The 22,609-nt window shown below is 45.5% G+C and overlaps 1 protein-coding gene across 1 annotated transcript in view; it reads left to right on the forward strand.

The window, feature by feature from the left end:
- Window positions 1-1,268: 1,268 nt before the first annotated feature.
- Window positions 1,269-22,609, forward strand: part of SRRM4 (serine/arginine repetitive matrix 4) — a 172,727-nt gene continuing 151,386 nt past the window's right edge. Inside the window, exon 1 of the mRNA XM_002753066.6 lies at window positions 1,269-1,738. Coding sequence (XP_002753112.3) covers window positions 1,608-1,738 — 131 coding nt within the window. The 5' untranslated portion in view covers window positions 1,269-1,607. The remainder of the gene's footprint in view (window positions 1,739-22,609) is intronic.

The following is a 22,609-nucleotide window of genomic DNA, read 5'->3' on the forward strand; positions in this document are numbered from 1 at the left end:
AGTTTATTCTCGCTGTGGCTGGGACCCAACGCCAGGTGCTTGGAGGCCTTTAACACTAAGTGAGGCCTCCTTCTAGGAATTTACAGCCTGGAAAGTTGGGGGTGGGGGGCGTTAGGTGGGAGATGGGCGAGTCGCATCTCTGCTAAGATTAAAAGGCTTCCAGGAAGCCAAGGGCTGAGGGGTCCCGCCACGATCTCTTTTTTATAATGAAAACCCTGGGGGAGACAAGAAGTCATTCTACCCGAATCCTCTGTGTCTGGGGTTGCCTTGGGATTCTAAACATCCATTTGCTTGGAATTACGATTGAACTGCGAGGCGGTAAGAAGATGGGGAGGAGACCGAAAAGTAACTACCCCCCTGCTGATCCTCTAGATTCTCCTCTCCAACCCTCTCACTAAGCGCTTTCTTTTCCAAAACGCACTCCTTTCCCGAGAAGAGCGGCAGTAGGAAAAGTGGCTGCGAGCGGATTCCCGGAGAGTGGATGGGGGTGGGGCAGGGTAGGGTGGGAGGGGGACTCTTTCCCTTGAACGGGGTTGGCGGCGGGGACGCTGGGCAGGCCGGCTGTGAGACACAAAAGAGATACCCTTGACAGCTCCGCATGCACAGATGTAACGCTGCGCCCCTCGGCGGGCTGGGGCCCGGCTCAGCAGATGGCGAGAAGCCGAATTGGTGACGGATTGCCGATCAAATGGCACTTTCTGGGTGGTGGAGACCTCGCTCACCCCCGGCGCAAAGAGAAACGCAGGGGACCCTCTGTACCGGCCTATGCAGTCTTTCCCAAAAGTGAGGGTCGGGGGAGGCCGGCTGGGGCGAATAGGTTAAGTTTTTCACTTCCCCCGCCAACTCCCCCCCACCACCCCAGAAGGCCAGCTACAAGACTTGTGAAGGGGCTGGGGAGAAAGGTGGCCTGGCCCCAAGGGCACCCAAGAGAGGGCTGGGCAAGGCCGGCGAGGATGGGAGAGGAGAGGGGTCTGGGAAGCAGGATCTCCTGCTTGGGGTGCCAGGATTGTTTCTCAGAGGGGTCAGCGCTGCAACTCGGTCGCCGCGGGGCCCCAGTGACAGGCGCACGCCCCGCCCTCTCTCCTCCCAAGACCTGCGGGCTTTTGTTATGCAGATGGCGGCAGGAGGCTGAGCCTTAGGAGGAGGGGTTGCTGGGGAGGAGGAGGAGAGACGGAGCGGGGGGAGGAAAGTGCAGCTCGCGCGACCAGCCTCCTCTTCCAACGTCACATTGTGCGAGAGACAAAACCCGGGCGCGCCGGAGCTCACACGCGCACGCACACACAAACGACCCTGTCGCTTTTTCTCTCCTGGCGCTGCCCAGAAAGCCAGCCCTCCCTTCCCTTCTCGGGGCGCAGAGGCTCAGCCAGCTCAGAGCGCAGCCCGGAGCCGACCCAGAAGGGCGAAGAAAGCCGGCGGAGAGGCTCCTTTCTCTGCTGCCTGCCCGAGCTGGGGCGTCCCCTCCCCCGCCCCTAACTCTGATCTCTCCCACCCCACCCCTCTCTGGGTTTCACCCGGACAGAGCCCGGAGCTGGGTGTCGCCCCCGTTTGGAATCCACGTTTCAGCACTTCGGACAGCGCCAGGGCGCCCCGGGCCCTTTGGGTTGGCGATGGCGAGCGTTCAGCAAGGCGAGAAGCAGCTTTTTGAGAAGTTCTGGCGAGGAACCTTCAAAGCGGTGGCCACCCCCCGTCCCGAGAGCATCATCGTGGCCAGTATCACGGCCCGCAAGCCGCTGCCAAGGTAATGATTTCCTTCTTAAACGGGGGAATCCTGAAGGTCCTCTTTTCTGGCTTGTGCCCCAGAGCCCGGAGGGGTGGATGCAGGCAGCCGGGCTAGGGCGCCAGCCTTTTCCCGTCACTACTCGGCGGTTCCCGCTGGAACATGGGAACTCGTTGCTTGTGTGAGGTGGAAGATGGTGCGAAGGGACAGAAATTCTTTGGGGGAAGCAACGCTCAACGGACCCCCGTAGCTCCTATTCAAGAGGCTTTGCTACCTGAGGGTGGGCGGTGCAGGTGGGGTACGACTTGACTGAAAACTTTTCTTGGTGTCATAGAGTCTAGAGGGCAGGTGGGCCAAGGTATAGTGGATCTGAGGTGTTTGGGGTTGTTGTACCAGGAAAGGAGACTTCAGCCAGCTCAAGCAGTGTTCAGAGATAGCAGCACATTTCCATCCTCGGCTCAGAAACTAGAGAGCTTTGAACATTTTTGACAAAAGCCCATATGCTGTTCCCTCAAATACACCCAAAACAGCACCCTCCTCCATGCCTTTCTAGCGGCTGCTGCCGTTGTTGCTGAATTCTCTCCTCTCCAGCATCCAAAATCAAGACTCTGAGCTCGGGAGTCAGGGAGGAGCCTTCCAAGATCCTGAAGATGATCTTGGAAGAGTTTTATTTATTTTTTCAAAAAGAATCTGATTGCTTTGAACTCAGGGATGAGACTAGATCTTTCCATGGTGGTCGACATGGTGCTGATGGAAGGAAGAATAAGGGAAGAAATGAAAGAAAGAGGGGGACAAGAGGTGGGGTGGGAGAGAGAAGGTTGGGGGAAAATGGAAGCATTCCAAGATAGGGAAGAAATCCAATGCTTTTCATAAATCATTCTATTTAGAGGAGTTTGAGAATGAAGGGAAGAAGGCTGTGCCCTCTGTCAGGGAAAATAAAGGCGGTATGAAAACTCATCTTTTGCTGGTGTTGGATGAGTGGTTTAGTGGGAGAAAAGAAAGAAGTGGACGGGGGGATCACTTGGAGGGTTTATTAATCCTGGCAGTCTGCATTAGGGAGCAGATTGAAAACATGTCTGCAAAAGTGCTTCAGACAGGCTGCACCTCTGTTCTGGTACAACTGATTCTGAACTTTCCGGTGGGTGTGAGGTGGAAGACATGTGGGGAATTATGTCTGAAGAATCAAACATTGTGTCTGAAGAGGAAACAAACTGGAGAAGTTTCCTTTTCACCGTCTTATAGAGGATCATACAGGTCTTTAGGAAAATGGGTGTCCCATTTTGGGAATGGGTGGATAAGCAACACAACAGGCCAGTAGGGTGTAGCAGGCTGCAAGCAGAATCAGCACCAGCCAGTGTTTGCAGATGGGAAGGAGGGGACACCCACCCACCCACTGACACAAGCTGGAGAAGGGGAACAATAATACCAAATGCCATTAAAAGCTGATGCTTCTCTGCTTGGAAGGAGGTTCTTTGTATGGAGTTTTGATGTCAGCAGTTTTATCTTCCTGGGTTTCTGCTGTCTATTCCACCTTTGACACGTACCTACTGTTGGCTAATCAGGTGCCGCACTGGCCAAAGAAAATGTCCTTGTAGAAGGAACTAGAGGAAATTTAACTGGAAACTAGAAGTATGGCATCTAGTCCAGAGTCTTTCATCTGTTTTAGGGGTATAGGGAGAGAAAAGCGGATTCCTGGTAGTGTTTTGATTCAGGAAAACACACCGAATGCCCACCTTGCTTGGTACTTTCCACTTTTGTCTGTCTGTTACTGCCCTGCCCTTTTCTTGGTCATATTCGCAATCATATGAATGGCCCACAAGATCTTTCAATCCTCACGCTTTCTGCAGCTTTTTGCTAATTCTAATGTAATCTCCTTCTGAGACTTTGATAACACTACTCCCCCTCTGCAGCGAGTATCATTTCACACTTGATGTCTTATACTGCCATGGGTCTCCTTTCCCTGAGAAACCACTCCTGGGGTGAAAGCTTGAGCCATAAACCCTCAATTTATGTCAAGCTAGGAGAATCCTGTGTAATACTTCTGTAATAGGCGTGGCCTCTCTGTAGAACAGATTCCAGTTTCAGTAGAGCCGTTACTTCTGGTTTGGGGTAGAGAGTGAGAAGGGAACATTTGTTTCCAAGTCCTCAGGAAAGGTTGGGCTGGAGTTGTCTTTTAACAGACCAGATAAAACCTGAATCATCCCCATTCTCACTCAAGCCAGCCACATCCAGTGACATTCAATTTCCACTTCCTTTTCAATATTCTACGCTTACTTAAGGGTGAAAGTGCCGTGTTTCCAAAGCTGAGTTCTCAGGAGGAAAAAAGACAGAGACTCTGGCACAATATCATCTGGGTTTTGGTGGCTTCCTCTAGAGGCAATCTGGGGACTTGGTCTCATCAGAAATGCTGTTTAGTTCCATGAGTCAAGCCCAGATCACAGTGGGCAGATCAGCACATGTAGCAGTCTGCAGGGAGACAGTAGGGAGTGAGTGGAGGAACCACTAGTCAGTTCTGTTGGTGACACATTTAATATTTGTTTATCGATGAAGGCCACCCCGCTGAATAAACTTCCTCAGGATCTTTTAGTCTATCTCTGAATGTAATTTAGTACCAGGGCAGAAGCATATATTCAATTTGTTGATTTCATAACAATATGCATACATCATACAACTGCAATCCAAGCAACCCCCACTTAGTCTCTCTTTCTCCTCTCCCCCTCTGTGAGGCATACTTGATGAGGCAATAGCTTTATAATGTATCAAATTGCAAGCAGATGTCTGACTCAAATGTCAGAACAGTATAGCAGAGTGGGAAGCAGTATATCATAGTGGTTAAGAGCTCAGACTTGAGCATAAGACAGCCTGAATTCCTGTCCTGGTTCTATCATTTACTAGCTGTGTATCCTGAACAAGTAACTTTACCACACTGAGGTTGAAAATAGAAATAAAAACAGCAACCCCTTAGAGAGCAGGTTGTAAGGACTGAATTAGGTAAAGCTCTACCCCTGTGTGTGATACATGGTGTTCGCTTAGTAGACATTGACTCTGTAACAAGGCTTTTAGTGGCCAAAAGGAAATCAGCAGTTTCTCATTATTGTATTCTCAGTGCCTACCCATTTCTCCCCCAAGTAATGCTGATGGTTTTGATTGGGATTTCAACTCCTGATGGACAACTACATTCAGATGAAATTAACACACATGAGGCGGGGTAAAGAGTGGTCCCATAATTCTCGTCTCTGAGAACAGGTTAGCTGCTTTCTGATCTGTTTCGCATAAGAGAGTTGGAGATAATAAATAATAATATGGATTTGGAATTGATTGGTATAACATTTCCATGGAGCATTCTGCTAGTTTGTATAGAGAAGATCAGGTACTGTCAGTCTAAAGAAAGCTCAAACTCCTTCAAAAATTACAAGCTCAATTCTGTGGTTTCATCAAATCTACAGTGCCTATGTGATTTATAGTTTATATCAAAATGTCTTTCATTAAGAATGAAAGAGGGCATCATTAGTAATTATTCTAGGATGGAAGATCTAACAGAAATAATTCCAGGCAAACCAGGATGTGGAGTGGTCCTAGTCAAACTTCATCTACCAACAGGAGGGGAACCAGTATGAATCTGTAAGTTATGTGAATTTCTAAAGTGTAAAGAGCCATCTCCTTTTTATCTCCCCCACGAGAAGGGTAGTCACTTTGCCCGGCATTAACTTAATTCTCTTTCTTAATTGCTTAGTCCAAAAAAGTTTGTACCTATGAAGTTTCAGCTTAGTGAAAACCTAGGGTTTAAGGCTAGATCAAACCACAGTATGATTTCATATCACCATATTGACAAATAGTAGCAGTTAAGGACTTAATGAACATGTGAAAATCATTTGAAATTAGTTTATCAATTGTTTGTGGATGTACGAGTGTCAGTAAAGGGCTAGAAAAGAGACCCCCTTAAATAGAATACACATTTTCCTTATGATTCTTTTTGCAAGCTATTGATTTTCTTCAAAAATCCTTTCTATGCAGAATAGACCAGAAGCAGACTTCAGCCCAGGCCCTGTGCAAACGGCCATAAATTCCAAACTATTGGAGATTTTACTGCGTAAAGGGAAAGATGCCCAAATTGTAAGGCAGAAAAAAAATGCCTTTGAACCATTTAATTCAAGACTCTCCTCAGTGCCAAGAGATCAGTTAGCATGTTTGTGCTGACTTGGTCACCAGGAGCAGGGTGAGGGGCTGTTGAGAGGTGATTTTCTGGCAGCAGCCTGTGGTTAAGAGCCAATATACTGAGGGTCACAGAAAATACTTGCCCTGGTGGTGAATGAGCGTTTTTCTCTAGGAAGGGAGCATTATTGTTTGGGTCAAACCTTTCTCCTTTTGAAAGGCTAATTTTGTTGAATGGGGTGCAGGTGTCGGTCGGTTGCAGGGGTCATTTCTGACATTCTACTGTGTTCACTTGGCAAACGTGCTATCTTAGAGAACCAGGATGTGGTAGATGTTTCATGAATGTTGGATGCATTAATTGGGTGAGTGTGCATGGTTCCAACCCATCAACAGATTAGCTCTCTCCCCACCTCCAATTCTGAGACACTGAGGCTCTGATAAATGCACCTTGAAAGACACACACACTGCAAATAGATTTCACTCTCCTGAGTGTCAGAATGAGGTTCCCTAGATAGAGACATTTGTCTGGCTGGGCAAGTAGATGTGTCAGCCAGTATGGGGGCAGGAGGTTGGACTTAATGCCACTTGGGCATGCTTTCCAGCCCTCTGAGTCTCTGTTACCTCCACCCCTGCTCCAGGCCACCAAAACAGGGAACATCCTTAAAACTCTAACTGCTTTAAATGGGGAAGGAAGCCCGGGTCATGTGCCTTCTTCTCCATGAACATTTCAGGCATGTTGTAGGAGCATAATACATTTTAAAAATAGCATTTTTTTTGAGTGGCTGGATTTACCTCCCTATGAAGTGGAAGAATTCACAGGGGCTTAGCAAAACTAGAGCTCTTTAATTGCTTGTTCCTAAGACTTTCACTGAAGTGTGAGAGAATATTTCTGAGGTGGAGAAAGTAGAATGATGAAGAGTTTGAGCTCTGAAGTGAAATCTATCCAGGCTCAAATCTTTCTTTGCCACTTGCAAGCTACAGGACCTGCTAGTCACTTCACCTCTTCGTGCCTCAGCCTCCCCATCTGTGAAATACTCCCCTGTTGGGGTTGTAGTAAGGAGTGAATGAGATAACTTATACACAGATCATGGCACTGTGCCTGGTACTACCCAGACCTCCATTAAAGCAGATGCTCTTGTTATTATGCCAGGGGCTACCCAATGAAATGCAGAGGTGGGATGCCAAAGCCCTTACTACCTGGGCTGTGCTTGTTCAGTAGTGATGCTTGGGTTCTGTGGACTTGACTCCTGAGCACTCCAATGCTCCATATTCACTTTTAAATGTGGTTTTGGTGCTCCCTAAAGAGCCACTGGAGATCAGTAGAGTGGTTTAAAACATCTGACAGATCCCAAGGGCACACTAATTGAAAGAAATGTTTCTTTTATTGGTTGCAAATGCTTACAGGCTAGGTGCTTGGCAAGCAGCTTGACCTTCTCAATCTCAGTTTTCTCATCCATAAAATGGGGCTAATAATAGCAGCTCCCTCCAAGAGCTGCTATGAGGATTGGATGAGCTAATTTATGGAAAGTGCTACTTGGCACCCGGTCAGGGCTCCACCAGTGTTGGCTCTTGCTATTAATAATAAATTATTGTGTTTTTGAAATTACTATGTGCCAGACCCATCGGAGAGAAAAAAGTTGAATGCAATGCAGTGTCCTCCTGTGAGGGCCTCAGAGTTTAGTAGCAAAGGTAGACACAAAATAAGTACACATTTCATAAGGCAGATAGTCTTTTTAATTTTTAATATTTGTTTTCACATAACTGTACATATTTAGGGGTACACAGTGATGGTGTGATATGTATAATGTGATCAGATCAGTGTAATTAACATGTCCATCATCTCAAACATGTATCATTTCTTTTATTAGAAATAATAAGTATTCTCCTTCTAGCTATTTGAAACTATAAAACATATTATTGTCCTAAGTATGATAATGTAGGGAGGAATAAAGACAGAGGAATGTAAAAAAAAACAGAGGAGGGAGAGACCTTTAATGAAGCATGGAGTCCATTGCTTATTAGTCACAGTTATTTTTAGTTATCTGATCTGAGAAATGGGATGATTCTTCTATTTCATCAACTTTATCTACAAATGCAAAGAATGATCAGAAAAAAATCAGGCCTTTGCCCGCAGTAGGGTCCTGAAGACCATTTCTTTTTCCAGGAGAAAAAAAAGCAGGCTAAACTCTCTGAAGGGAACATTAACTGCTGGGGAATAGTCATGGAAGGGAGCTGCCCATATAATATAAATTTTCCAGCTCAAGGATGCAGTCTCTGGTGTGGGCTATTAGGCTTCTTGTCCTTCATGGACTAGCTCTGGCTAATAGGAAATCCAGTCTGCATTCCATGAACCACCACCAGTGATGGGAGGATTATAGCAAGCCTGCAAGTGTTTGAAGATAAAATTAATCACAGGGGAATGAATACACGAAGTGGAAGAAGCTGCATGTTGGCTTAAAAAAAATTAAGTTGTACTTTCATTCATTTAACATTTTTATTGAAACACTACTCAGTGTAGCAGTGAACGAACACAGGAACTCTCTGTTCCCATGGAGGAGAAAGACAATGAATGAAGAGCCAAATAAATAATTGAGAGCTGGTGGTAATGTGTGCTGTAAAGAAGAATAAAGCCAAGGAAAAGAATAGAGGGTGAGGGAAGGTGCTGCTTTGTTGGACAACCTGATCGGAGACCTGAATGAAGGGAGGGGTGAGCTGTGAGGATAAGTGAGGGAAAAGTGTTTGAGGCAGAGGGAACAGCAAGTGCAAGGGCCCTGAGGTACAAGGATGCTTGGTGTATTTGAGATATAGTGGGGAGGTCAGTGTGGCTATAGCAGAGTGAGTGAGTGGGAGAGTAACGGAGGATGATTCTCAGGAGGTAGGCAGAAAGCAGCTCAAGTGGGGCCTTGTAAGCCAGTTCAGGAAATTCCTAGGTCCAAGACTGGGGGCAGGAGGTGGTCCCAGGGGGCTTCTTGCCTTCTCAGGCAGGGATCCAGGTCTGATCGGCTTCTCTTGACTCCTTTTTCCTGACTCTGATGCAGCCAGGGATGACTTCGAACAGCAGCATCAGAAGCTTGGCGGGGCCCCTTTGTGTGTTATGGACAAGCATGAAATTTACAGTCTCTTTGATTGTGATCAATCAGATCAGGGAATTTTAAAGACTCTGTTTAGACTTCCAGATAGCAGTGATAGATTTTGTTCCCACAGTTCAAGGGTTTGGTCTTTCATATGCATGCATGCAAACCTAGACTATCCCTTGCACCCAATAGCCCCCTCCACTGCACACCCTTGAAACTACAGTCTGCTCTTTCTCTCTGTCTCTCCCTTTTGTATCTCTTCCCTGCAAACCCCACCCCCACCCCCGCCCTCACCCCCACCCCCACCATCTTCCAGTCCTCCACTCCATTTGAAATTTTGCTGAGGGAGCTCCCATATGCTAGAGCCTGTGTGCGGAGCTCCGTAAAATAAAACACTGAATTAAGATGTCATAGAGACAAAGCCAAACCAAATACAGGAACAATGCCGAACCCTAAAACAGTCATTAAGTAATTCATGTCTACATGTGTCTGTTCAAAACAAATATTAAGATCCTCTGGACGCAAATATTTCTCATCTGGAGAATCCCCTGGTTGCTGGATTCCCAGAGCTTAGATGCCGCTGTCAGACAGCTTTGCTGAGTGCAAACACCAACGGATCACTGTTCTCTAGCTTCATTAAAAGTTAGGCTTAGGCAAGTGAGCAGGAATTTAGAAGAGAGTTGCCACTTCTGCAAAAAGAGAGGTTCCATTTGGGCCCAAAGTGTGCGTCTTCACGGTGTGTGCAAGCGCTCATTCGTGGTGGGAATGTGTGTGCCAAGAGCCTCGTGTTACTGTGTCCTAGCCCTGTGCTGAACACAGTTCATCTCTTATCCAGTTCTATCCTTATCATAACTCCAGGAGGGAGCTGTCTTCAGGACCCTGTTTTACAGATGAGGAAACGGAGCCTCTGAGAGTAGAAGTGATCCATTCACAGGCGCATGGCTGGTAAGAGTCAGAATTGGGTTGAGAATGCAGAGCTCTTAACCAACATGGTTATAGGAGAAGACACTTCGCAGAGGAGAAAAAAGGGGTATCAGAGAGGGACGGTCAGCCCTGGGAATCCAGCAACCAGGGGAGTCTCTAGTTGAGAAACCTTTGCATCCGAGGGATCTTACTACTTGTTTTGAACAGACACATGGAGATGTGAGTTGCTTAATGACTGTTTCATGGTTCGGCATTTGGTTTAGCTTTGTCTGTGCATAATCTGAATTCAGCGTGTGCCCGCAACCACACGGTTTGTAAGTGATGAAAGCAGGAACTGAATTTAGGTCTGCCTGATTGCAAGTACATTCTTCTCTCCTGGCTGGACTTCCTGTCACTGTGGTTGGGGGTGTTTTTGTTTTGTTTTTCTCATCTTGTTTGACGTTCCGTCAGCTTGGATGATTGCCACTGTTATGATCCCATCTCATACCACTTGCAGCTCTCCTTGCCCTTCTTATCCATGACCCATATAGACCCAGAAGAACCTCTTTGAAAAGCACATTAGACCATGTAAGCCCTCTCTCCGTCCATTTAAAGCCTTCTATCGCTTTCTCATGCTTGATTTTGTTATTGAGATGGAGTCTCACTCTGTTGCCCAGGCTGGAGTGCAGTAGTGCGAACTCAGTTCACTGAGACCTCCGCCTCCCAGGCCTAAGCGATTCTCCTGCCTCAGCCTCTCAAGTAGCTGGGATTACAGGCACCCACCACCACACCCAGCTAATTTTGTATTTTTTAGTAGAGATGGGGTTTCACCGAGTTAGCCAGGTTGGTCTCAAACTCCTGACCTCAGGTGATTCACCTACCTCAGCCTCCCAAAGCGCTGATTACAGGCATGACCCACCACGACCAAACCCATTTTTTTTTTTTTAAGTATACAGAGCCAACTCCCTGCTGTGGCCTCTAGTCTCTTCATGGTCCAGTTCCTGCCAACCTCCCTGAGACCATTTCTAAAGCGCCACCTCTCACTTCCTCTGCTTTAGTTGCGTCTCATTCCTTTTAGTTACTCACATTTCCCAGGCTCCTTCCTGCCACGGAGCCTTTGCACATGCTGCTAGGAAAGCTCTTCCTCCCTCCCGGTGCCTGACTTATACCTACTCCACTTTCCAGAGCTCAGAGCAAATGCTGTTTCCTCGGGGATCCTTCCACAATGCTGGAGACTAAGTCACACCCCTCATTATAGACATTACTTTCTTATCACTGTTTTCAACGTGTTTGTAATTGTATATAGATTTGGGTGATCACAGGTTAAAGCATACCTCTCCTAATGGATGAGGCACGATGAGGAGAGGGACTGTGACTATGAGCTCCTTGTTGAATGAATCTCTTTCCCCAGGTACACGGCAGGAGGCCAAACACATGTTGGTAGAATGCATGAATTGTAGCACTTTCCCCTCATTGAATCACTTTCACGCCTGATAGTCTGAACCATATGGAATTGCCAATATTCAAGACCAGCAATGTTATTTTTTTCCGATTCATGGGAGAATTGTTTGAACAACTGCAGATGGGGACTGTGCCTGTCTCATTCCTTGCGGTATCCCAGCATCTAGTACAGTGGCTCGAGGTTGGTGATCTTTAAATATTTGTTGAATAAATTGTTAATGAGGGCAATACAACCATAAACATACTGTACAGATGAGAAAACTCAGAGACCTACAAGGGTGTAGTATTAGAATTGTGGAGCTAACAGGACCTTAAGGATCATCCAATCTCATTTTGCACATGGAGGGCTGAGGGATCTGTTTGGTACCATGAGTAATATATTGGAACAATAGTGCACATGTATAATTTGTAAATAAATACACATATATTGGGGTTTTGTGTTCTCAGCATTTCTCACTGAAAGAGATATGAGATAAAAGAAACTCTGGGGTCCACTGATGTAACTCAGCTCCTCTTTTATCAGAGAGGGACACTGAAGCCTGCAACAGGACAGATTTGCCTAAGGTGTGTAGCCTGTAGGTGAGCTCTGGGTTCAGAGAAATGATGTTGGCCCAAGGCAGGGCTCCTGTTTGAACTTCTCTGCCGTGACCAGGTGACCAGACACCGGTTCTCTCTGGTCACCCCACTCACTCTGTGATACATGACATTCTGCCCCCTCGAGGTCTCCTGTGGCGTCTGCTGCCCACCCACGGGTCTGGGGATCCTGACAAGATGTCATCTGCACCCAGCCTATGCCTAGCAGAGCAGGTGAGCCGCTCTGGCTGTTTCTGGAATCAGATTTCAGAGCTTCCGGCTGATAAGGGGCTTTTGTTTGGCCAGTGTTTTGCCTCAGCCTCTCGTCTACAGCCAGGTGGCAGGTGATTCTGGGACCCAGCCCACACCCAGAAGGGGTAGGTAACTGAGCAGTGGTGCGGCACTTATCATATGAATGGTTGTTTGCTGCAAGAATGCATTAGAGCACCTTTCGATGGTCAGTTCTTTATAACTCCTCATTGCCTCACCAAGACATTTAGTCTACAGCCACAGGGGACATTCAGAACTCAAATATAGCCTCTTCATTTGATAGATAGGGAGACTGAGGCACAGAAAGAGCACAGGGCATTCCACACTGCATTGGAAAATTAGCGTCAAAGCTGTAGCTAAACGATGGGCTGCTTGGCACCCAGTCCCAAGACACCACAGTGCTCAGAGTTCCTTGGGGGAACCAGACAGAAAAATCAATTCATTCACATTTTACAAATGGACTAATGAGGCTCAGAGATGTGAAATGATTTTCCTAAAGTCACATCATGACATAATGATATGTCATTATCATTGTCACTGTTAAACAGTTACTATTGATCTTGTTTGATCCTCACCATAGTAAGTTCCAGTTTTATGTCCATTTTAAAGGTGAAGAAACTGAGGCTCAAGGTCTTATGAAGACCTGAAATAAACTCCAGATCTCTTGACTCCAGGTTCAGTGCCCTCATCCCACTGTGGGGCAAGATTTCTGACCTCCCAAGAGGTTGTGCGCTAAGCAGGGATCACCAGGCAAAGGTGGGAACAGTGTGACTGTCTTTAATAACTGAGCCAGGCCGCACTGCCTAAGCAATCCCATTCAATCCGCCTCATTTCTGTTCACCCATAGAGTGCCAGCATCATGCCTTCCTCAACTGCTCTGTATATACTGTATCTTTTTCCTGCATGGAGAGTCTCTTAGAATGACATTCTTCTTAATGGCCTTGGGGGCATGGGAGGATTAGAGTGAGCCCCAAAATTGAAAGGGGAACCCAGACAGAGACCAATAGCCTTAGAAAGAAACATCATGTACCCCATTATGGCAGAGACCAGATTGAGGGGAAACACGCCCCCCAAACTGCAGTGAGAAGAGTACATGCAGGTCAGGAAAACTTTCCATGGTGGGTCCTAGTTATATATGGCCCCCAAAGAAAAGACATCTTGACAACTAGAAAAAGTAGGGGTGACCTCAAGATTACAAATGGACTAATGAGTCCCAACTCTGCCTAACTCTTCATTTCACAGAAGGAATCCGGCACAGAGTAGTCGAGTCACTTGCCTACGGTCTCACAAGCAATTAATGCCACTGACAAGGGGTTCCTAGTAGAGCACTTGTGGGTTTTTGGAAGGAGAAACACTAATATGATTGCTTTCTGCTGCGTGCCATAACACATGCCTGCAGCCCCAGCTACTTAAGTGGTTGACACAGGAGGATTCATCCCTTGAGCTCAGGAGCTCTGGGCTTATGTGTGCTATGCCATTGGAGTGTCTGGACTAAGTTTGGCATCAATATGGTGACCTCCCAGGAGCTGGGAACCATCAGATTGCCAAAGGGAGAATGAACTGGCCCTCAGGTCAGAAGCAGAGTGGTTCTAAACTCTTACGCTGATCAGTAGCGGGGTCGCACCTGTGAATAGCTACTGCACTCCAGCCTAGGCAACATTGCAAGACTCCAACTCTAAAAAAAGTAGTAAAAATAAATAAAAATTTTAAATGATTCCTTTCCACTGACCACTCCTATCCACACCACAGAACACTGGCTGTTCCACCCTGCCTCTATAGCATTTATGTCCTTTTAACAAATCAACTCTCAAACTGTCCCCATGTGGGGATTTGAATACAGGAGCTAGAGGCTATCGTCTAAGTGCTCCTAGATATGTTTAATGTTTTCCAGGGAAGCTCAAGCTGAGGCTTCCACCACAGGGACTCCCAGCTTGTGACTTGGGCAACATGCCATTTCCACCACCCTGATGTTTACTATCCCTACTCCAGTTCTTAAAAGCCTTTTGCCTTTCTTCTCCCTGGAAAATAGTGTGCTCTGCGTCTCCACCCTTCTAACCCTCTGGCCTAAGGAAAGCATCAACTCCCAGTCACCAAGCAAATGTTAGTTACGACACGTGCAAAGAGAGGGGTGTTGGGTAGTTAGAAGAGTACTGGCTTTGCAGTCAATGTGCTTGGACTTGAATTCTACTCCACCGTCTACTAGCCGTGTGACCTTGGGCAAATCCCTTTACTACCCTGAGTGCCCTCATCTGTAATATGGGGATAGAAATTCTTAACTCAAGTGGTTGCTGATTCCTGGTATGACTGAGTATTTGGAACGGTTGCCTTTGACCATTCAGGATCATGTTCAAAAGTGAGTCAGTTTGATAGTGGTTGTGGAGTGAGAAAAGATGCTAGGATTATACCCCTGGTCCAGAATGCTAAGCCTCACAGTTCATGAGTTTCATTCTTTATTATGTAGATGGAGAAAGTAAGTGTCAGAGAGGGAAAGGCATTTGCCCGAAGTCACACAGTAAATGGGAATCAAGGTCTCCTCACCCTAAAGCTCACTTCTCTGTCTCAGTCACCTCGTAAATGTAAATTTTTCAACTTCTGCATCTGCCAAAAAGCTTAATAATACTTACTAGTAATAGTTTCTGACTACTTACTATACACCCAGCACTGAGAAAAAATGTTTTGTCTGCAGTGTGTCACTTAATCTGCTCAATTATCTTTTGAGGTAGATACCGTGCCAATTTCCATTTTGCAGATGAGAAAATTAAAATAAAAAAGTTAAGTGATGTGTCTAACTCGCACAGCTAGATAATGTCAGAACCGGAATTTGAATCCTGTGCCGGTAGCTCTCACTAACTCTTATTGGGAACACCTGTTCTGCCAGTCTCCTGAGATAAGGAGAGATGAGAAAACTTAGGAGCACCATATGGAAGCAAGAAAGTTCTTGACAAGCTGTTTACATCTTCAATACGTGACTCCATTCTGCTCCATCCCAGGGCCGCAGTGATGCATCAGAGAGAGCATGGCACAGGATGTCTGTCCACCAGCACCACCCCATAGTTTTATTTTGGGACTTGCCAGTCTGACTCTACATTAATGTAGAACCTTTTCTGGAAACAAGTTTCCCTAGGAATGAGAAAAAGACAAGGAGAATAAATCTTTCTCCAGTGAGAAATTTGGGACTTCTAATTGCAATGCTCAGCCCAAGCTGACCCGCTTAGGTGCAGTCATTGTGCAATCACGGTCATTCTTCAGATGCGCAATATTACATGCTTGATGAGAACTTGATTCATGCATCCACCCATCCACCCATCCATTTATCATGCATTTACTCATCATCTCTTCCTTCATCCACTTATTTATCCACCCACCACCTGTTCATCCATCCATCCACCCTTTATCCATCCATCAGTCAAGCAACAATTAATGCATTTATTATTTCATTCACCCATCCATCCATTTTCCAACTAGTTGTCTATTCACCCTTCTACAATTATTTTCTTTTCCCATTCGTCTACCCATCATCCATCTACCCATCCATCCACCTCATCCAACCAACATTTATGGAGCATCTAAGTTAGCTATTGATGGGGAGTTGTTTATGGTTTGGCAGTCAGAATATTTCCTGACTGATCAATTGGTGTAAGAAATGGTGCCTTTCTTCACCATTTCCCTACATTTATGGAAAGTGAGATTTATTCATTTCATTTAACGGACAGTGAGAACTACCAGCTCAAATTATTTTTTTCAAGACCACACAGGGATAAAGTTAAACCTGATCTTCCAAGCCTAGTTCTCTCCAAAACACCTAAAACACTGTGGTTCCAAAGAACCACAGGCATCTCGGGTTCGTTTGTCTTCTCTGGGGTTTTTTGCTGTGCATATTTAAATAATCATGCATATTCATTTATATCAGCAACAAAGGATCACAACAAATGCTATGACTCTTTTATTTTTCACTTGTGCAAAGAGATTTCACATACGCAAAGCACAATGAATAAAATTGTCTCTAGTCTCAGGTTGTTTACATTTTAGCATGGGAAACCTGTTTATAAATAGCTAATGACTAGGAAGCAGGACAGGAGTTAACAGTATCAAAAAGAAAATTAAGGCCAAGGCAGGTAAAGTGACTTGCCCAAGGTCATACAAGTTAATACTAATATTGTGTAATTTAAAATAACTTTTATTCCTAAACTAAGCTCTGTGTCAAGCAATTTATAGACGGATGGCACTGCATCCTCACCACAACCCTATGACATAGGTCTTACTGGCTCCATTTCATAGACTGTAGATGTGCACCTCAGAGAGTCTAAGCAACTCAGTCAAGGTTATCACTTCGGAAGGGTCAGAGTCAGCCCAGGTATGCTTGCTTCCACAGTTTTCTCTCCCATAAAACTTTTCCCAGAGTCAAGGTACGGAGCAGAAAATGTCACTTGTGAGGCCCAACTGTTCTCCTGCTTTTGAGTTTCCAGGTGATCCCTTCTGTGGAAGTCCATCCCAGGACGGAGTTCAAATAGGGGAGGAAGGTTCTGCAGAGATGAGGTGGACCTCATGGGGCTGAATGGGGCAGTGGTGGGGTAGGGATGGGTCCCAGCCTGCACTGGGCAATCACTCAGAAGAAGAATCAACCAGTCTGGAAGTGTCTTCTCAGCAGGAAGGTTATCCATGAAGAGAAAAAACCCTTCAAGACAAGGGAACAAGAGATATTAGTTACCATACGTGTTCCTGACCACAGCTCAACTCAAAGATGGCACCCCAGAGGAGCATAAACTTAGTCGCTATAGTGAGGAAGGTGTTGGGGGAGTGGGGTAAACATTCTCTAAGCACCGGATTTGCTAGGCATTTCTACTTCCTTATAGTCACTTAAGGGGTGATTGAAATCAGCCTTGTAATGTAAGGGAGAACATAATCCTGGCAAGGTTATTTTATTTGCCCAGGGCTGCTCAACTTGGCAGAGCTCTGGCTATTGGCCACACACGTTACCGGGGAAGCGTCCATCATCCCTGCCCATGTGGTACCTTTCTGGTCTTATGGGTCTCTCTCTCTCCCTTCTCCCCACCCTGGAGGCAATCTCTTTTTATTCTGGAGAAATCTTTCTTCCTTTGTGTTTCTTCGTGATTCTCTCCTAAGTCCGTAAATTCCCTTCCCCTAAGGGCTTTGAGTTTTCCAAAAAGCAAACGCAAAAACACTCTCATATTCTTTCTGTTTTCAGCCTGACACATGCCTCCCTGAGGCAATAAGAGTAGAACCCATGGTCGGCTTAAATGCTAAAAAAGAAAAGGGGAAAATATAGGGAGAGGGAAAAAAAATCCACATAGATCATTATCTCAAAATGTTGTCCCATTGCACACACAGCATCTACTTCAAGCTGCTTAAGTATTTGAGGTGGATACTGTCATTATCTCCAGTTTACAGGAGAGGAAGCTAAGTGTGAGGATATTACATGCCTTCTCCAAGGTGACACAGCTAGGAAGTGGATTTAGGAGTCAAACTCAAGCTTGTAAGGCACTAATTGTCAAGCTTTTAACTACCACATCCTACTGACATACTGCCTGTGTGGGAAAAATATGTATCAAAATTATTCCCTAAGGAAAATGGACTTGCCCAAGATTGTTCAGTGAGTCAGTAGAACGGGAGCCAAGTTTGCTGGTCAGAGGCACATCAATCAAGAGCTACATTTAATGGACACTATCTGCATACATCTGGGTCTAAGGGTCACCTAGCTTGGTCTCTGAGAAGGCTACATTCAACACCCAAGACAAATGTTCAGAAAGAGATATTTCTTAGAGTGCTAGTCAAGCAACAGAACCGTGCAACTGAGTGGATAAGAGCAATAATGCAAAAAAGATCACAGAGAGTGTCAACATCTGTAACCAATTGGTAGTGGTTGCCTGGAGCACTGTGTTGAGATGGACTCTAGGGCTGTATCTGAGATCAGTAGCAAAGAGTGCTTGGCTCAGTTAGTAATGTCTGTCATTGGTGGGGGGGGTGGGGGAAGGGAGGTTGTAGCATGCATACAATGTATTTATCTTTCCCCCACCTGAAAATCCCCTACAGCTTTTGGAAGAATCAGATCAAGGGCTAACTATTGAACATTTACTATGCTGTTGGTGCCATGCTGTTTGCATTCACTATTTCATTTAACGTTGATCACCGGATTCCCTCTCCTGACACATTTTGCAAAGGAGAAAACAGAAAGTCAGAAAGGTGAAGTTACTTGCCCAAGGCTAAAGAAGCTGGTCCATGGCTAACCAGCTGTGATAATTACTGTGAAATACATAAACCATGAGGTTGATGAATAGACATGTCAAATCGAGAAACAATCCTGGAACCTGTTAATTGGTGTCGGAATGTATCTATTTGGCCAGAGGGATCTGTCTTATTTATCTCTTTATTCCCAGTGACTAGCACAGGGCTCTGGACACAACTGATGTTCAACTCACATTTATTTAGAACTGCGAACAGGCCCTGTGCAAGACAGTGGTTTGGAGTATAAAGATATGCACATCATGGGAAAGTGTCTAGTTTAAGGTTGGGCATGACTAGATACATAGTAAATATTTGTATAATCCATGAGTACTAGAGGAGTTGGTTACTGGGTGGGAACGGGAAGACAAAATGGAGACAATCTTGGTGAAGACAGGACAAAGGTATTCTTTATCTTGTCTGGAAGGGTGTGAGGGGCCCAAGGACCAACCCTGGCACTACTGATTCCTAGGATACCAAGCTATGCGGACACATTTCGTGATACCATCAGGCAAGTCCAGGAGGGAGGGTCCTGCACATGGGAAGCTATTTCTGGCTGTGTGCTCTGCCAGCAGTGTGCTGGGAGGCTGCAGGAGCCGGATCTGCTGCTGGGGCTCTGGAACTCAGAGTCGGGACAATGCCAGCTTTGTCTTGCCAGGAGCACCTGAATGTCATGGCTGGAGGGGAAGGCAGCGGGGAGGGGCAGCCTCAGGGAGCCCAATCTTATTCTGCCACATCTTTTCCCAGCTGTGTCCTGCCTGTATTAAGTTTGGGGGCTGATTTATCTTATTTGCAACATTGGCATATTGCATTTTAAAGAATCTCAAATTACGAAATTACTGTGAGGTTGGAAGAATTGCATTTTTTTCCATTTTATATATGAAACAACTAAGACTAACAGAGTTATTTATAATAACAACAGTAACAATAGTATATGTTAGGTATTATACTAAGTATTTCTTATGCAGTAACTTATCAAAGCCTTATAATGCCCTCTAAGACAGGAAATACTCTTTTTTTTTTTTTTTTTTGAGATGGAGTTTCACTCCTGTTGCCCAGGCTGGAGTGCAATGACACGATCTTGGCTCACTGCAACCTCCACCTCCCAAGTTCAAGCGATTCTCCTGCCTCAGCCTCCCGAGTAGCTGGGATTACAGGTGCCCACCACCAGGCCTGGCTAATTTTTTGTATTTTTAAAAATAGACAGGGTTTCTCCATATTGGTCAGGCTGGTCTCGAACTCCCAACCTCAGGTGATCTAGCTGCCTCGGCCTCCCAAAGTGCTGGGATTACAGGCGTGAGCCACCGCGCCCAGCTTAGGAAATATAACTATTTTGCAGCTGAGGAAATTGAAGCTCAGAGAGGTCAAAACTTTATCAAACCGAGTCCCATCTGATTCCAGAGCCCATATTCTTAACCTCTATGCTATGCTACCTCTATGTCATTCAACTAATTAACTTGTTAATGAATACTTTGTCATGTATATAGTGCTTTAAATTTCCCAAACACTTTATGTATATTTGTGCCTTAGTGTGGTGCTCTAATACTAGGTACTAAGTGGAACGAGTATTATGTTTTGTTGACATCCTTCGACACATCAAAAATAATGCCAGGAGCTGGGAAGGCACTTACTGCTCTGCGCTGTACTTTGTACAGTTTTATGACACATGATATTTTGTATTTTGTACAGAACGTACTACACAATATGATAACTTTCTACAGTACAGCGAAGTAACCCCTGTACTATATCTCACTTCCCCAGGCCTCAATTTTATCATCTACAAAATGGGGCAAATAACTTTCTCCCAAGGCCTGTGAGCACTGGAGATGATACATGGGAAAAGAGCCCAGCACACCTCACACATCAAAGAAGAACAATATGCTGTAGCTGCCTAGCCACACACTCGGAGTCGTTTTACAGTCGTGAGCTAATATTTCTCTTGCTGAAGTGAACAAGGTGACTGGCTAAAATAAGCCTAGTCATCTGTAACTGAGGAGTAACACAAGTTTATTCTTAGCATCCCCTTCGTGACCTCCATCACTGGAAAAGAAGGGACTCGGACCAAGGAGCTGTGAACTTCCCAATACATTTGACCCTAGTGGACTCTGTGTTTCTTGTGACTGGCCCCGTACTAAAGACCTCAGTGTTCTTGATCTCCACATAGGCAAGGTCAGACCAGAGCTTTAGTCAGAACTGGGTTAAACTATTTCTAGGTGCAAGAGGCATCTCTGGGAAAACAGGGGCAAAAAGAAGGACAGATAAAATATATTTACCATTGAAACATAGATTTTGTGATTACAAGTCATCTAACCATGCACAGCCCTATCCTTGGGCTATAATTATATTCATTGTGAGTTTTCTCAAGAAACAGCTAGAAAGGGAGGCTTTTGCCAGAGCCTAACCTAAATGGAGTCTCATCACTGTTCATAGTCATGGGATCATTAGGCCAATGGGGAAATCTGGGAGGCAGGTGAGGTTTCATTTCCTATCCTCTTTCCAATGAATCTCTCAGACCAGCACCATTTTTCTGCCAAGGAAAGTCGTCTCTGGCCATGAGGAAGCATCTCTTGGCTGCACACACCATTTGGGCTCAAAGAATAAGCAGAATAGCGCCATCTTGGATTGTCACCAAAAGGCCATCAAATGAGGGTGGCATAGTTAGTAGGCAAGATTGGAAGCTATAACAGATGAACTCTGGGAGCTCAGTGACTTCACTGATACATTCATTTCTTGTTCTTGCCTTTTTTTTGTTTTTGTTTTTGGTTGTTTTTTTTTTTGAGACAGTTTCACTCATGTTGCCAAGGGTGAAGTGCAATGGCATGATCTCAGCTCACCACAACCTCCATCTTTTTCAGGCGATTCTCATGCCTCAGCCTCCTGAGTAGCTGGGATTACAGGCATGTGCCTGTATTTTTTGTATTTTTAGTAGAGACAGGGTTTCACTCTGGTGGTCAGGCTGGTCTCCAACTCCCAACCTCAGGTCATCCACCTGCCTTGGCCTCCCAAAGTGCTGGAATTACAGGCATGAGCCACCGTGCCCAGTCTTCTTGTTCTTGTCTTCATCCTCCACATGTTGGAGGAGAGCTGTGCTTCTCATGGCATACAGGGGCCCACCCTCATGGCATGACTTCAAAGTTACATGACGTGGCGCAATGGAAGAGGAGGAAAGTGAGCAAAGTTGGAGAGGCCCACCTACTCTTAGCAGCCTCAGCTGGAAGTGACTCAACACTCCTCTTTAAATTCCACTGGTGAAAGCTTGTCACAAGGTTCCCCGGGTGCTAAGATAACTGGAAAGGGCAGCCTCATAGCCTGTGTGAGTGGGAAGGGAAGGAAGCTTAGTACCAACCTCTCTCAAGGTCAGAATTACATTTCAGCCCAGGAATCACACATTGAGGTGAGCATCTCAGGCTTCTCTGGAAAGGGACAGGAAAAATAACAGTTGCTATTTATTGAACATTTACTATGGGCCAGGCATTATGTTAAATTTTCCCAAGGCTTACTGTGTTTCATATATGAACTCTGTCATGTATGTATTGTTACTTCTATATTATAGATAAGGAAAACCCAAAAGAGAGAAGTAACTTGATCAACATCACACTGCTAGGCCGGGAGTGATGGTTTATGCCTGTAATCCCAGCACTTTGGGAGGGCAAGACAGGCTGATCACTTGGACCCAGGAGTTTGAAACCAGCCTGGACAACACAGCAAAACCCCACCTCTATAAAATAAGCAAAACTTAACCAGGCATGGTGGCTCATGTCTGTAGTCCCAGCTACTTAGGAGGCTGAGATGGGAGGATCCCTTGATCCTGGGAGGTGGAGGTTGCAGTGAGCTGTGATCACATCACTGCACCCCAGCCTGGGTGACAGAGTGAGACCCTGTCTCGGAAAAAAAAAAAAAAAATCACACAGCTAGAAAATGCTAGAGCCATGATCTATTCTGATTCTGATTCTCGGTCTGATTCTAAAGCCTGTGTTCTTACCCATTAGACCACACTGCCTATGTGAAATACAGCTTTCAATGTGGCTCTGAGGGGTTAACATGATGATAGATGAAGTGGTTAGCCCAGTTGCCTGACATGCCATTAGTGCTCGTTGGTTGCTGATTACGAAAAGAAAACAAGCAAAAAAAATTTTTTAACTATCGGAAAATTTCTCTTTGATTTTCAAGGAGTTCATTTATCTGCTCTGACAGTTTTTTTCCCTTGCAAACTGGTATC

Source organism: Callithrix jacchus, chromosome 9 (assembly GCF_049354715.1).
Source record: "Callithrix jacchus isolate 240 chromosome 9, calJac240_pri, whole genome shotgun sequence".
Taxonomy (NCBI): Eukaryota; Metazoa; Chordata; class Mammalia; order Primates; family Cebidae; genus Callithrix; species Callithrix jacchus.